This window comes from Leptonychotes weddellii, chromosome 8 (assembly GCF_054177405.1).
Source record: "Leptonychotes weddellii isolate Sample4059 chromosome 8, ASM5417740v2, whole genome shotgun sequence".
Classification (NCBI taxonomy): Eukaryota; Metazoa; Chordata; class Mammalia; order Carnivora; family Phocidae; genus Leptonychotes; species Leptonychotes weddellii.
The window spans coordinates 29288255-29305094 of record NC_138376.1 but is presented as its reverse complement, the minus strand read 5'-3'; the positions used below and the strand labels follow the sequence as shown (position 1 = coordinate 29305094).

Genomic DNA, 16840 nt, shown 5'->3' with positions numbered 1-16840 from the left:
AGATGGGCCACTTTACGCCAAATCATAGACATTATTTTGAGTTAAAAAGCAATCAAAACCCAGCAGATTCAGGAAAGGCTCTTTACCTCCCCCCTCAACTGCTAAAAAGAATTCAGATAGAGGATCTGTTCCAGGAAGAGAGCTATCACCATAGATATCTACATTACACTATGAACTAGCTATGGTAGACAGAGGAATCTGGCAAGGCCTGTTTGATCAAAGTCCTCTATGTCTCATTGTTTCTGAGTGACCTAGCAAACATTTGTTTACCAAACATTTACTCTTTTTCATCTTCCTGTGAATTGCAATCCTTCCCTTTGAAGTCCCAGACCCCTACCCCCTTCTTCTTAGTTCAAAATGACATGTATACCTCATTTTGACCAACTGTCTTTGGAATTTCCATGTCTGTGTGGATTTCCTGCAAATATGAAATTAAATTTGATTTTCTCTTGTTAATCTGTCTCATATCAATTTGATTTTCTTAGTCCAGCTAGAAGGACCCAGAAGGGCACAGGAAATTCTTGCTTCCCAACATCAGCTTGTGTAAGAAAATACCCCTCCCCCGCCTTTTACCTACTTTTACTTTTCCATCCTCGAGGCTCAAGTAGTCTAATATTCATTGGTTCCAGCACAGTTTATATTTTCAAAAGCACCCACTGGCTGTTGTGCAGAGAATGGCCATAGTTTCTGATCTCCATCAGAAATTGTTGACCCAAATGTGTGGATGGAGTCTGGGAGGGGGAGGAAGTGAGGGGAGAGGAGGAGAAGCACAATTACTCTGGAAGGAGCCCGGGGAAGGGGAGAGAGGCAAAAGAATGGAGAGCTAAGTCAAAAGGTTTGGGAAGACACAGGAAGGTAAGGAATGGGACCAGAGGAGGAGAGATGAGGAGAGAGTGAGCACCACACTGAGGGCAAGAGAGAAGTTGGGAAATGGAGAAATAGGTAAAATGGAAAGATAAAGAAACTAGAAATTATAAAAACTTTGAATAAAACCTGATTCATCCCAAAGTATTCTGCAATGTTTTTGTGAGACAGTGAAACTGAAATAGGAAGAGGCCCTTTATTTTCTTAGGAAAAGAACACAGACCGGAGGTGGGAGAGGAACGGTGGAGAATTTTCCAAACAGAGAGAGAGCCTGTGGCCTCTCAAACTGCCCCCACCCCCGCTGGATGAACTGTTCACACCACAGTCCCTGACTTTCTTTCCAGACACAGGGGATCTGGGACAGAAGCCTGGACTCCTTGTGGGCTGAGGGCTGGAGGGTGGGACTGCAGAGCTTGGGTGCAGGGTGGGTAGGAGGCAGACAGGAGTTACAGAAGACAGAAGAGGGGTCTGCCTGGGGTAGGGCCTAGGCCTGGCTGGGGAGTGGGTGGGATCCAGAGGGAGCAACTTAGAGGCCTTGTTGAGGGGACCTGGATCCCTAAGTCCCCAGGGACACCGAATTAGGAAACATGGGGATTCCTGCCCCGGCCTCCTGGAGACACACACATGGTGCCATAAAGGAGAGACAGAAACATCCACAAACTCAGATCAATCCTTCAGACCTGTATCCCTAGACCCTCTGTTCCTGCCCAATTCAGACACACCACAGATACCTTCCCCCTCCAGTAAAAACTGTCCTAACTCTTGACACCTGAGCAAAGTCCCTCACCTTCCCCATGGAGGGGGGTGGGGTGGGAATAAAAGGCCTTGGCTAAAGGCCATGCACCAATTTGGCTCACTGCTGCCCTTGCCCCCACAGAGGGTCCGGGCCAGCCCTTGGTACCAAGTGCTGGAATGTGCCACTCCAACTTCTGGCTGTTGGCTGGTTGGAAATTTTGAACAAACTAACCCAACACGGCTTCAATTTCCTCACTGCAAGGTTGGTATAATTAGAGGCCCAGCTCATGATGCATGGAAAGGATGTGGTACTCCCTGAGGTTTATAGACGAAGCTAGATGAGCGAGAAACGTCCTCAGTGTCTGTTTTTGACAAATTCATTCACTCCTTCATTGCACAAATGTTTATTGAGTGTCTACTATGTAAAGGTCTGAGGATATGTCATTGAACAGTCCAGATTCCCTACCCCCCAGCGGTCATTTTACTGTTATATAGTGCATTAGAGTTATATCGTATATTAGAAGGAATTCAGGAAGAAAATATCTCCCAACAAGGGAGATGAGTGCCCGTGTGTGGGTGTAGATGAGAGTTGCCGTATAGACTTGGGAGTATGGAGAGGTTAAGTATTTCCTGGAGAGTTACAGTGTGCGTGGCTGGTAAGCGTCTACAACAGGGCAGCCTCAACTGCTCCTTCCCGATGTGGGGGTCCGTCTCACCAGGACAGGTGAGAATGGGGCAATAGGGGAGAGTTTCGCCTTTGCGGCTGGATTAGTTCCTGATATCCCCATTCTCTACAACCTCTCTAGTCCCTTTCTAATCTTACACTTTCCCCTGGCTTACAGGAGGGTGTAAGAGAAAGAGACGGAGAGAATCAAGCTTTCCTGGCAGAAACGTCAGCAGATGGAAATTGAATTACAATGAAAATAATAATAGTACTAACTTCCCGACCCTGGTCATTAGATACACACTCATCTTAGTTAATACCACCAGCATTAATAACAAACGCGAGTCCCGGAGACCCCAACCCCTCTGGCAGCGCGGGGCGCGCAGCCTCCCCTGGCGGTGGCCCGGGAAGCGCACGCAGCACGGAATTCCTCAGCGCGCACCTCGCGGTGACTGTCCGGCCAGCCGCGGGGCCTACGCGGGGCGGGACCTACGCGGGGCGGGGCCTGCGCGGGGGCGGTGCAGGCGAGGGGGCGGGGCCGGCGCGGGCCCCTCCCCTGGGGACTGGGCGCGGGAGGGCGCGCGCGGGGCGCTGGTTAAAGAGGCGCGCGGAGGCGGGCGCGGCGCACACTGCTGTGGCTCGCGGAGGACGGCCCACGTGTCTCCCCAGAGTCCGGCCTTGAGTTCCCCCAGCTACTTTTACCCCCGCGAGCCAGGGCGCCCCCTTGCCCCCCGCTTGGTGTCCGTCCGCCCCCACCTCCGCCCGCCTGCGGGAGCAACGCTTCGTACAGTTACCCGCGCTTGGTGGGCCAATTTGAAGGAGCAACTTTGTCCGGGGAGCGGCGCCGGGGGGTGGGGGGAATAGGGCACTGCGCATGCGGAGCTCCAAATTCAAACAGCTGTTTCCAGAGGCTGGAGGGCGCGTGGACCCGGAGCCGCTGGGGCTAGGGGAGGCTTTCTCCAGGAGGCGGCCGCTCAGGAGCCATGGTGGACCGGGGCCCACTGCTCACCTCGGCCATCATCTTCTACCTGGCCATCGGGGCAGCGATCTTCGAGGTGCTCGAGGAGCCGCACTGGAAAGAGGCCAAGAAAAACTACTATACACAGAAACTGCATCTGCTCAAGGAGTTCCCGTGCCTGGGCCAGGAGGGCCTGGACAAGATCTTACAGGTGAGCCGCCGTCCGTGCCCCTACAGACACTTGAAGCTGGCCGGAGCGTTAGGAGTGCTGAAGGGAAGCCCTTCACAGCTTTGGATAACTCACAGTCCCCGTGGGTAGTCCTGGGGGTAGCAGGAAAGGATGTCTCGCATGGGTTTGGCTGCTGGGATCTGTGGTTCACCCGTAGACACTGGAGTCACCCACGCGCGGAGACTCTTTGGGAACCCAGTTTGTCCAGAGAGAAGAAGTTGGGGTTGACCCCCCAGTGAAGCAGGCCCCGCGGTGGCTCGGTGTGAGTGTGCGGGTACCTCCCTGGTTGGAAGGGGGCTGGAGGGCGGATAAAGGCGTTTATCTTTACTTGGAGACGCTCCCGGAGTTCGGGAGTCGAGCCGGGTGCCACCCCTTCGCATCTCCACCTCCCAGCTCCAGGCCGGTGCCGTGCCCGCCCGGTTTTTTTTTCGCGAACGTGAGCCCCGCGGAGTTACTGGAGGGTCCCCCAGCCCCAACCTGAGCAAAGCCTCCCCTCCCCCGCACCCGCTAGGTTCAGGAAGTGGGTAGGGGGCTCTGTCCCGCCAGAGCTCCCGGGATGGGGATCGATGGCTGGAATGCTGGGGACGCGCTCACGCTTCCGGCAGAGCTTATCTCGCGGAGACAGTCCCCCTCCTCCCCCAGGGCTTGGACTTAAAGTTTGTGAAAGTAGCAGGTTGAACAAAGGAACAAAACCCTGGGCATCCTTTTTAGGGGGAAGGAGAGGTTGATTAGAATGGAAAGTGTTGGGGGGTAGTTTCTCCTCCCGGTTGGCATTGGGAGCCTCTTCTCCTTCCTGCTCTATGGATGGCTTTGACCTCACTCGGATAAACTAGGGCTGACCATGGTGGTTGGGACCTTGGGTCTGTTTGGGGACCAGGGTCCTCTGCTCCAGTTTCTCAGAGGCTCTTAGCCTTAACCACCCACCCTCTTGGCCTGCATTAATGGCCTCCCTCCAGTGGAAGGACCAGGACCTGGGTATAAGAGCTGGTGAAGGTTCTAAATTGTGGGGTGGACTAGGGATAGATTGTCCAAGGTGTTACATTTCTCTTGGGGCAAAAGATGCCAGAAAGGAGGTTTGATGAGGAACAGCACTTAATCTACAGCAGACCCCCAACATCTTATGGTTGTCTAGTTGTCTCTCATTTGACCCATCTCAAGTCTCCCCATGTGTGAAATGAGAATGAACCTGTCTTCATCTGTCTTGCCTGCCCTGGACTGCTGGAAAGTTGAAAACTTTGGAATAGGTGAGGAGGCCTTTCCTTTGCTACCTCCTTTTGCCCTGAAATCAATGGACATTCACACACATGAGCATATAGGTACTTACCAGCAGCTGGGCAAGTAAAGACTTGACCTCTCAGAGGCCAGCAGAGGGTAGGTTGGGCAGGTTGGGTGTTGGATTTTAGTGGGGAGAGCCTCTGGACCTGCAGCCGTCCCCAGAGTGGGGGCCCAGGAGAGGTGAGGTTTGGTGGGGAGGATGAGCTTTGGAGGGCAATCGGGTGGTTTCGCCCCCGATAGCGGGAGCTCCTTTGGATGAGTGTCTGCCCTGTGTGTGCGCATTGGGGAGTGGTCACTTTATAATTTCCCTTGAGGAAACAATTCCCCTGGAGAACGAGTTGCTGTTTAGTTTCTTCCAGGGCTTTGTTTAGAGGGGGAAGAGGGCAGGCGTGGGTGATGAAGAATCAAGCTGCCCTCGAAGTGTTTCCCTCTTTGCCACAGCAGGGGAAGGAAGGAAAGAATTCAAGGCTGAATGTGGGAAAATAAACTTCAAAACCCGAGGAGAGGGGAAAGGGGGGGTGTCGGGGTAAGGCAGCCGCGTGCAGCTGGTAGTAGTAGCTTTGGAAGTTAGACAGCTTTCTTAAGGTGTTCGAGCAAACAAAATGCCTCTTGTTTGGAGGTCCTCTTAAACCCGCCAATGATTGCCCCCCAAAAGTGGGCAGGTAATTTTTAGATTTGGGCATCAGGCCAGTCTGATTTGGAGACGATTATAGACAGCCCTGTTCCTCATCCCTGGCCAGAAAACTCTCAAACCTTCTCCAACAGGGCGAGTCCCCTCCCATCATAGGAAAAACCCAAGACACGAAAACTGACCAGGGGAAGCATTTTTGCTAGCGTTACTTTTTAGTCTGCAGAAATCTGCCTGGCTCTGCTTTTTGTTCTGCGACTTGAAGCATGGCCTTCAGCCCTAGGAAGTTGGCTTAAGGAAAAATGAAGACTCAGTCTTTGAAAACTCAAACTTCTTTCCCATCTGGCCCGCCACACGCACCTGAGGTTCTGTGTTTTGTCAGGTTCTGAATCACCTTTGTAATCCTAAAGAAGTCCCACGCTAGGAATTCCTGGGCTTGGGGTGGGCTCTTGGGAGGGGCTGTTAGAAGGGGGGGGTGCAGTCTGGGCTGGGGTTATTCTTACCCTGGAAATATCCGCACGTGCTTTCAAAGGCACACGAACGGAGTTAACACAACACGCCCCTCACCTTTCGTTCGATCTTTGGAAATAGGCCCCAAGTTGTCAGGTGCTTCCTCCCTGTTCAAGCTGTGGTTTGAACTGAGGTGGAGGCCAACTTTCAAACCTCAAACTTCCCCACCCCCACTGGCCTCTGACCACATGGTCCCCCTCCTTCCTGCCTTCAGAACCACCTTGGAGCCTTGCTCCCAAGCCTTGCTCCCCCCCAGCCTCTTCCTAAATTGCAGCGGTTCCCACAAAGGGCAGTTAGCATTGGCTGAATGCCCCACGCCTTGGGCATTGTGGGTGGCATGTGCATTTTAGGAGAGAGGGCACAGGCTGGTTTTGTCATCTGGTTTGGCCATTTACCCATCAGGCCATTTAACTTTGCCTCTTTCCCCCTCTGCAAAATGAGGGGCCAGTGAGGATCAGGTCAAGTAGAAGCGTTAGGCAAGGTGTGTACTGGTGTGACTTGGGAGAGCCGGCACGGCACGTCTCCCCCTGTTGTTGGCGTTTATCGAGCACACATTGACCAGGTGCTTTACCTGCCTTAGTTACTTCTTACAGCAACCTTACATATTCAGATAAGGAAACCGAAGCTCAGGGCAGTTGGGGTGGCCTTGGCGATGCAGGATCGCACAGTTTGCCTCCAGAGCCTGCTCCTTGTACACCTTTGCCCTCCTTCTTGGGCATGTGAAGCTCTTGACTGGTTAGTCTGTAAGCGAGCTCAGTGAATTGGTTCAGGTGGACTCTGGCCGGCTGGGGAATTCTATTTTCTCCTTCCACTAGAACAGGCATTGGCATGCAGGCCTCCTGTGTGGGGCCTGGCCAAGCTAGCACCTTCTCTGTGGCTTCGGTAAGCATCAGCCCACCCCTCCTTTGGCAGCACAAGAAAGCAAAGGGTTGGGGTGAAGGGGAGCAGTGAACCTTCCTCAGCCTTCACCTCCGGTGTGCAGTGATCATAAACAGGAAGGATTTGAGAACTCGCTGTGCACCAGAGCTTCCAATAAGCACTTTATAGAAGTTCTTATTTTAATTTAATCTTGGTGACCAACCCCTTTTTTTTTTTTTTTTTTTTAAGATTTTATTTATTTATTTGACAGAGAGAGACACAGCGAGAGAGGGAACACGAGCAGGGGGAGTGGGAGAGGGAGAAGCAGGCTTCCCGCAGAGCAGGGAGCCCGATGCGGGGCTCGATCCCAGGACTCTGGGATCATGACCTGAGCCGAAGGCAGACGCTTAACGACTGAGCCACCCAGGCGCCCCGACCAACCCCTTTTATAGATGAGGACAGTGATATAACTTGCCCAGGATTATATGGTGCAGAGTCAGGTTTCACACTGTGTTGTGTTCCGAAGTACATGAGAATTAGTCAGCAAGCGTCTATTAAGTGCCCACTGTGTGCCAGGCACTAGGCAAGGCTCTGGGAGTGCAAAGATGGATTAAGACACCCACCAGGCTTAAACTGGCTGCTGGGAAGAAGGATGAATAAGCTCACCAGGACAGGGAGGCTCATGAGGGCCCCCAGGACCAGCCTGAGGGGTCAGGGCAGGCTCTCTGGAGGCGATGACCTCAAGTAGGGTCTTGGAATTAGGAGGGTTTGAGAGGGAGGAAAAGTGGGGAGAGAGGGGGTGTTCCTGCTGTGGCTCTTGAGATTCCCAGATCTCCTAGGGGTGCGAAAGGGATGGCTCCAGGCCCTGCCCTCCACTGGCATGCCCCATCCCTAACTCTGGGTTTTGCTAGACTGCTCACATAGCAGACCAGTTCCCAGAAGCCTTTTGGATCCTGCTGGCCTCCTCACCAGCTTCAAACTGCATTATCCTATTTGGAGGTTTTCCATGTGTGCCAGACCCCTCTCCTTTTATTTACTGGAACCTTCCTACTCTATACCTGTTCCCGTCTATACCAGTCAAGCGGATTCCAGTTTTAAAGGTCTGACCTCAAGTCACTAACACCAGTCCTCCTCCTGAAATTTGAAAGTATAATGAGGGATTATGTGCTAAAATTACATCTGACCAAAATGCTGAGAATGGGGCACATTAATTGAATTTTTTTTGAGAATTGAGGGTTAACATGAAAACCTCTTTTGTTTCAAGCCTTGTTGGAAATTATAAAGCACACTGGTCCACTTAACTGCCTTTGTAAGTAAAGGGAACACAATAGATCTTTTGATTATCCAAGATCCCGGAGGCCTCCACGTCATTAGTGTGAACTTGGATCCTCACTGTCTGGAACTGCAGAGGTGGAAAGTAGAGAAGTCGGGTTTTTGAGAGGAAATGGAAGAAAGAGGTCCTCTCCTCATGGCTTATCTGTTTATGTTCCCCTTAAAGTTGAGGGCAGCCAAAAAAATAAGAATTCTTAAATCGATAGATGTGCCTCAGTTAACTGCTCTAGTTAGAGTTTCAACAGTTAAAGTGAATTTTCATTGAATCGTTTGGGAAGTTTTACTAGAGCCCTTAGGATGATTACAGATGGCATGGTATTAGAGACTTATCAGAGGGTGGGAATTAACAAGTGTTGAAAGGTTCTAGTCGGGGTGGGGGGAGTCCTATAGGAGGGGTTGCAAGGGAGGTGAGGACTGTTGCTTCTAAGTATTTTCTTGGGGTTTTGCCCTATTGATAGTCTGGCATTTATTTATTTATTTTTTTAAAGATTTTATTTATTTATTTGACAGAGACACAGTGAGAGAGGGAACACAAGCAGGGAGAGTGGGGGAGGGAGAAGCAGGCTTCCCGCGGAGCAGGGAGCCCAATGCAGGGCATCGATCCCAGGACCCCGGGATCATGACCTGAGCTGAAGGCAGACGCTTAACGACTGAGCCACCCAGGCGCCCCTAGTCTGGCGTATAAAAGAAACAATCCTCCAGTTTTGGATGCTGTGCTTGGCTGGCTCTGACCTCAGGCCAAGGGCTTTCATCTTGAACTTGGCTGTTTGCTGTCAGATTGGGCTCAGCCTCTGAACTCTATGTGTGGTGGGAGTGGGGAGCAGGGAAGTATAAGGCTTTGGGGAACAGAGGAGCCATACTCTTGAGACAACCCCCAAGAGAGTCTTTCCACAAATTGGGGTGCTAGATCCCACCGGTGCTGAAGAATTACTTGGCCAGAACCGGGTGATACAAAGAGGCCAAGTGTGCTGGGTACTACAAGAAAGCATGTGACATAGGTTTGCCTCCTTCCCGTGTTCCTTTTGGGGAATGGAGCAGGTCGAGGCGAGTGTCCTTAGAGATGTCACTGAGAGTTCCCTGGGACTCTTTAAATAGGGCAGAGGAGGCCTGGCCTGTCCATCCTCCCCAAGGATGGGTTGACATGGATAGAGGACACTCAGCCCACCAACTGTGGGGTCCTTGTTCTTGCTGAAAGAGCCCCATCCATGCAGCTTGTATGATGGTCATGGGCTGGCCTCTGAAGGCATGCCACGATAGCACCCTCGTTGTTTACCTAGACCAGTTCAGGGCCCTTAGTCAGTGCTCATTAAGGGTTAGGTCCCCTGCCACTGCTCCTCTCCCTAGACACCCCTGCTCTTGGGCGGGGCTGCCCACACAAGTCTGGCTCACACAGGATCAGGGGGACCTTCCTGAAGCAGAAGAAATGTCAAACATTTTTTTTTTTTTAATTGTGGTGAAAAACACATAACAGCGTTTACCATCTTATCCATTATTTATCCTATCTTAACCACTTTTAAGAGTACAGTTCATTCATGTTAAGTATATTCACAGTGTTGTGAAACAGATCTCCAGAACTTTTTCATCTTGCAAAACAGATTCTATCTCCATTAAACAATTCCCCTTTCCCCTGGTAATGAGCAATCTACGTTCTGTTCCTGTGATTTTGACTACTTTAAATACCTTTCAAGTGGAATCATATAATATTTGTTTCTTTTGAGTAAAATGGTGCAACTACTATGGAAAACAGTGTTGAGGTTCCTCAGGAAACTAAAAGTGGAACCGTATGATCCAGATTCCCTCTTCTGGGTGTGTATCAACCAGATTTTTAAAGAGCTAAACAAATAAAGGGGGATGGTGGATCTTTCTTGCCCACAGCCCTCAGGGAGGAGTATAACTGCCTGATGGTCCTGGGCTGCCGCCACAGGGCTGAGAGGTGAGGGTCAGATGATGAAGCCCTCTGGGTTTAGCCAAGGAATTTGAACTGACCAAATTTTTGCAATTTTCAAGTAAGGGAGTGAACAGCATTTCAGAAAGCTCCCTCTTCCTTCACAGGCGTTGCAACTTAAAAAAAGTGGAGTATTCGACTCGAAATTAACAGCATTTCTGTGGGCTGATCCCTTCACCCCATGGGTGTTCTGATAAGGATGCTTCCTCCCTTCCTCCTTCTGATGTGATGGAGTGTGGGTTTTTCCACCAAAGCCCACAGAGCCCACAGCCCCCCCCACAAAACCCAACTTTCAGTTAGGGCACCTTCTCCCCTTACCATGGGCCCCTCAGGTCTGGGTCCCTACCAGAGCCACCCCCCCATTTGATGACCTTTCCAAATTATGCCTTAGTTGTCCCTTCATGCAAAAGTGAGGGCGGTATATTCCAGATTTCTACAGCTGCCTGAGGCCTCTGGGTTTTTGGTGAGGAGTTAATCTGGTCCCTAAATTTCAGAGATCTGGGCAAAAGAAGGGGTGGGCTCACAGAGGGGCCTCACTGCTGGCCAGCATTTTGGTGTGTGCTGAAGCCTCAGAAACTAGACAGGGACCTTAGCCCTCGGGAGCTCAGCCTCACTAGGGAGAGAAACGGTCACTGTGGTGAAATGAGGGGAAATGCGGTCCTGGTGCTGAGTGATGGGTTGCAGATGGTAGAGGCTGGAGAGATGGACGAGGGTCACAGGGCCTCAGAGGATTCGCTTCCTGTTTCCTGAGGCCTGTAGAACCCCTTGGCCTGCAGGGTCTCTGGCTCTGAACAACACATAACCCCTGCCCTCAGGGAGCCCCCAGTCTGGAGGAAGAAAAGTAAAGGACCTATCACTGGGTTGACATTGGTAAATGCACCTCGAGGTTCTAAGTGTGAACCATGGAGAGATTAATCTCTACTCTTGAATTTAAAGAAACAGGAATTTAAGGCAGGCTGGAAAGGTGAGTGGTGTGGGTAGCAGCCCCTGTGAGCATCCTGCTGAATTCTTACTGCATGCCAGGCATTGGGCTGGGTCTTTAACCGTGTCTCCTGAAAACAGTCAGTGGGTTAAATGTTAATGCTATGCCCATTTTCTAGGAAAATGGAGGCCAAGGGATTTGCCCAGGTCTACATGGCTAACTAGAGGCTGAGACTTACCCTGCCCTGTTGACTTCAGAGCCAGGAGTGGAGAAAGAGCCTGGAGGTTAGGGTATGGGGGTGGGGGGTGGGGTGCAAGCTGAGCGCTTGCTTAGCCACAGGCTGTGTGAACTGTTTGGGGCCTCATCTCATGAATCCATACGCAGCAGCCCTCTGCAGTAGGTGCTCTTACCAGCGCTCCATCCTGGTAGGAGCCACAGAATGGACCACAGACGTTCATCCTAGAGATTGTACATCTAGGAAGTGGAAGAATGAAGATTTGAACCTAGAGTCCACACTCTGGACCTTTCTGTTCTGTGTGGGGTGGAAAGGGAGGAAAAAACAAGGAGCAGAGGCCTGGAGGCAGGAAAGGGCAAGGCTTGCATGGTATCCTCAGAGCCTTAGGGATGTGGGACGGCTTTCAGGACGCTCACTTAGCTGCGTGACCTTGAGCAGGTCAGTCTCCTCATCTGTGAAATGGGACAGTAGTACAGTTTCTCCCTCATGTCCGCAGAGTCCACGTAAACGCACTTGGCAGAGTGCCTGGCACATGCAGTGGGTGACTTGCTGCCTGTTAGCTGCTGATCCTGTGCTCTGTCTCTCGGGGCGGGGGGGAGGGTGCGGGGGGAGGGCCTCTTTCTGATGCCTGCTTCAGGCCCCACCATGGACTGAGCTCCTGATCTGGTGATACCGATGATAAAGCCCACCAGATTCCTCCTAGTGGAGTTACCCACCATTCCCCATTTCTTTCAAGTTCACCCATAACCCTTCCCTCAAAAGAATTAATGGTCCACATCTAAACATATGGAAATTTGGCCCCCTCTTCCCTTCCAGCAGGGCCCTGGTTCCTGCTCTGGGGAAAGGTGGCAAGGCTTTCTCTGCTCAGTCCTGGCTCGTCCCAGGCCCCTGTGGAACCTTTTGCATTCTGGAGGATTCCAGGTGCAGATAGCCTCACGTGTGTCCTCCCTGGGTGGGGATCACGTAGGACCCTAGGTCAGAGTTGTACCCTTGTAGGGGGCAGGCACCCCCCACTTCCCCTCTCAGAGGGCCCTTGGTAGACAGGTCCCTTTGACTGGCTTTGAAATGTACATTCTGTTTTTCTATTTTTCCTCTCCGCCATCTAAATATTTGGGTTTCCTGACGAAATATTTAGGCGGGATTGTGTACTGTGGCTGTTGTCACCTCCCATGGCCCAGTGTAATCTGGCTGCTGCAGCTTAGCTAGGCTCTTCCTGGGAGGGAGAAGCTTCCACCCCCGGCCCCCCACCGGGCCCCAGAGAAAAGCCCAGCAGGGTGCTTGATGGCCAGGCCAGTACCCGGTTGAAAGCCCCTCCCTTTGTCTCTGTAGACCTGTGCTTGACGCTGGGGCTGACAGACTTGAATCTGAACCACTTTGTGGGAAATAGCTGATTCTAACCTGGTTCCAATCCTGCCTACACTCCTGGTATGTGCTGTGTGACCTTGGCCAGATTTCACTTCTCTGGACTCTACTTCCTTCAAGTAAATTCATCCATTCACTCAAGAAGGCTTGGAGTGCCTATTAAATTAGGCCCAGCTAGACTGTAGGAGACCTACCTGGGCAGGGACCTGTGTCCGTCCCCCACTCCCCCCCCCACCCTAGTCCACAGACATGCACAGTAAGCCTGTGGGGTTTAATTGAGCACTGCTGTGCTCCCAATGTCTCTTGGGCCCCGAGATGCCCAGTGGTGAGTCTGGCTCTGAGGGGGACACTGAGAGCTCCGTGGACCTTCCGTTTCCATGTCCAGTCGGGAGGGGCTGGGCCTCTTCAAGATCGAGGCACTTGTCTAAGTGAATTGCACAGGCCCAGACTCTGGCCCCTGGTCTCATAGGCTGGGAATTGTGGAGAGGAAGAGGAGGGGGGAATGCCATTATCAAAATGAGCTCCCACTTTCCCCTTCAAGTCTCATGAGGTGGGGCTAAGTTGCCTAGTGGTCAAGGACAGGCTTTTCAAGTCACGGCGCCTTTGCAAGCTGTACGACCCTGAGCGCGCTGCTCCGTCGGAAGGTGGGAGCAGTGTTACCCATCTCGGTGGGACGAAGATCGCAGGAGATCATAGGAGAACGTGTGCATGGAGGTCACTCACTGCGGCCGGGCTGCCAGCTCCAAGTTAACCTTTAGATTCAGTTTATTGCTGTCTCGTCCTCTTCGAGGAACTTGGAACAGCTCTCCCTCTCTGGGTCTTTATCTCTGGGAACCCCCTTCCCTGCTTCCACTCCCCATCCCTTATTTTATAAACTTTTCCTAAACTCTTTTCTCCTGGGATTAACAAAGCCAATCTGTCCCACCCCGCCCCACGGGGCCAGCGGGCCAGGCTCACTGTGGTTGCTGCTTTGAAGGAACTTGAGGCAGAGCAAATAGCCATCCAGTCCCTCCTTCAGCAGATCTTTGCTAAGCACATACCATGTGCCCAAACCTGTTTGAGACCTGCTGCAAAGAGAACGAGCCCCATCCCTGCCTTTTGGGGAATGCCTTTGGACCATGGACTGTGGAAACCCAAGAGGGCAAGTGGACACACTGGGGGAGGGAAGCAGCACCCTCTGCCCCTCCCTCGTGGAGAGGGGTCGAGGCCTTCAGAGCCTGCTGAGGAGGAACAGGAGCAAGGCCGGGCTGTTCCTGACCTGATCACTCTGGCTCAGCTGGAGCCTGCACTGGGCTTTTTCTCCCCCAGGGTCCCCCTCACAGGGCAGCCCTCCAAGGGTGTCGACCCCAGGGAATGGAGCAGGAGTGTTGCACAGTGTTGCCTGCAGCACCCGGAGGACCCCTGAGAAGCTTGCGGATACCCAGGCTTTGCACCCTTCCCAGATTCCACCCAGGGCCTTGCCTTGGGTCTTGCAGACCCATTCATCTAAGGTGCTTTCCTGTGACCTCTCTGGGCCCGACTGAGGTGTGGCAGTGAAACACCATCCCATTTGCTAGGTAGGAAAACTGAGGCCTGGTGAGGGGCTGGGTGGTGACAGACTGTTTGTGGAACTAAGCTCAGGGTACAGAGGCTCTGCTTGCCCAGGTCCAGAGCCTTTCTCCACCAAGCCATTTTTTACCCTGCCTCGAATCGCCTTTTTAAATGGCCTTGACATCAAAATCATGATGGGGTTTTGGAGTGCAGAGAACTAGTTCTACGTACACTAACCTGGCCTGCCTGATTTCCTAACCTGCCCAGGACACCCCTTCCTGGGACCTTGAGTCCCAGCTTCCCCACCCTAACTAGTGAGTTTTTCTGGGACAAGAAGCAGTTGAGATGGTGGTAACTGGAAGCTCTGAAAGGAGGATGTTTTTTGGGGCCATCCAGAGCCTGGAGCAGAAAGCATCTGATGCCTCCCAGGGAGTTGTCCTATCACAGGACCCTGTGCCACAAGTGTTTGTGCCCAAGGAGCTGTTGGCTGGTTTCTCCAGAGCCCAGAGCACCCCCCCTCCTTGGAGGCTGGCAGGGGTGGCTGATGGGGGAGGAGGGTCAGGCCCTGGGCACCTCTCTTGGCAGTGAATCATAAATTGTGAGGCTGGAGGGAGCCTAGTGGTTACCTAACTGGCCTCCCAGTACATCCCTGGAGCCAAGGCCCAGTCCTTAGGAGGTTATGTAACTTTCTCCAGGTTTCTGTGCTCACCAGGGGCAGGGAAGTACAGTGAAGGAGTAATTAGAGCTAAGTGGGGCAATTAGGGAAGGTTTCTTAGAAGCAGTGTCCCCAAGAGGTAGGTTGAAAGGTGGCCACCACACCTCCTAATAGCTGTCCTGGCCAGTCTCACGGCAGTCGGGGCTCTTCATAGATTCAGGTCGTGATCCCCAGCTCAGAAAACCCTCGGTGGCTTCTCCCTCAGACCAAGCCAACATTCTTGCCATGGCCCGTGTGATTTGGACTCTGCTAGCTGCGTGGTCTCAGCCTCTTTCTGGACCCTTCCCCTTGATCTCAGTCGGCCTCCATATAGACAAAAGGCCATCTCAGGAGGGTGGAGAGACATTCTAAAATGCTGTAGACCCATCGCAAGTTTTCAGTTCTTACCAAGAACTCGAGGTGTGTGTCCGCCTATAACGTAAGCCACTCTGGGGAAGGGTGGCAGTGGGGGCAGGACCACAGTCACACCACAGGAGTGACAGTGGCCGGCACTTGGTGAGGGGAAGGGCGCCACAGGCCAGGGGAGGACAATCGCCACGTCGCACCGACCCCCCAGCAATGGCAAGATAGGTGCTGTAGGGAACCTCATTTTGCAGATAAAGCATCTGAAGCAGAGAAATTAAATGACATAACCAAGTCACCCAGCTGGGCCTTCTGCATCCAGAGCTCTGCAGAGGGGCTCTCATTTAGACTGTGGTGTCCTAAATCGGTGCCAGTCCTACCCATCTTGCTAGGCTACCAGCCACTCCTTGGGGCTGGACTTTCTCATTGGGGCCCACTGGTTCCTCGCACCCCAAAAGCACTCCATGCCTGCTTGCTAGCCTTTGCTGAGCACTGCGTTCTGCAGCCTTGTGGGTTCTGACACCACTGTTTTCCTGACCACATTGACCATATATAGGTTTATTTGCCATTTTCAGCGTGAAAAGTTTTAAAGCAGGAAATCTTGGGTCCTGTAAGTGGGTGCCACGGTCCAGAGTCGGGGCTGTCAACTCCTTTCCTGCCCTCAGCCGCTTTCCTCCAGCATCCTTACAGACCTAACAGGCCCCGACCCTTCACTGCAGAATTTGTGGGTTGGAGGACCCAGAGACCGAGCCTCCAAGAAAGAATCAAGGAGCTGGAGGGGGGACATGCAACTGCTTGTCAGCGGTGGGGTTTCCCATCTGAGTCCCCATATTACCTGCTACGTCCTCAGCAGCTAAACCCGTACTTATGACCTGTTCTCCCATTTGGCTCCCCCAAGGGAGAGCCCCAGCAGGACTCTGGTCCACATCTTGGAAGGGAATAGTTTTAGTCTTGCCATTCTCCTGGAGTAGAAATGCCACCCAGATCCTGCCTGGCTGGCTGATGACAGAGATCTGTGATCCTGCAGCATGCTGAGGACCCCAGGAGGGGGCCCCTCATGGCCTTGAATGTTTATTTGGGCCTGGGTGTCCCTTGTGTCTAGTGCAAGTTCCTTGGTCCTCCCACGTCTCCGGTGCAGGATGGCACCTATTCACAGACCCTCTGGAGGAGAAAGAAAAGCAGCCCCAGACCTTGCCCGTCTCTGCTGTTCAAATAAAGCTCTTGCCTCCCGGGGCGTGGAATGCATCCTGACAGTGTTAGCTTTGGAAGGCTGCCCTTCTTCCCTTCTCAGCATCCCGGCCCCCTGGAGCAGTGGGTAGAAGGGCTGCCTCTCACTGAGGGATAAGTGCTGAGTGGGCTAAGTGGAGCAGGCTAATGCCGTAGTGTCTTGTCAGCACCCCCTGGGGAGCAGGAAAAGGGAGGGTGTCCTGATTATCAGCTTTTCAACACCCAGTCTCTCCCATCCCCCAGACGCTAGCTGCAGCCCAGAGATCTACTTAGGAGTGGCCCGGTGAGGTGGGCACTAGAGGGTCCTGGGACTTGCTCAGCTGACTTACTGTGCAACTAGACCAGGTCACTGCCCCTCTCTGAACGAAGGACTTGCTCACTAAGGCCAATTAGATACTTACTGAGCGCCTGCTGTACACCCAGTGCTGGCTTAAGGGTTGTGGAAATTTTGGGAAGGCTTAGACATTATCCCTGCTTTTGAGGTTGGGGTGGGGCCGTGCAGTGTATAT

The 16840-nt window shown here is 52.6% G+C and overlaps 1 protein-coding gene across 1 annotated transcript in view; it reads left to right on the top strand.

Moving 5' to 3' along the window:
• The first annotated feature begins 2859 nt into the window (after positions 1-2859).
• The window catches only part of KCNK5 (potassium two pore domain channel subfamily K member 5), a 38209-nt gene continuing 24228 nt past the window's right edge, over positions 2860-16840 (top strand). Inside the window, exon 1 of the mRNA XM_006738694.3 lies at positions 2860-3432. Within this exon, the coding sequence (XP_006738757.1) occupies positions 3247-3432 (186 nt within the window). The 5' untranslated portion in view covers positions 2860-3246. The remainder of the gene's footprint in view (positions 3433-16840) is intronic.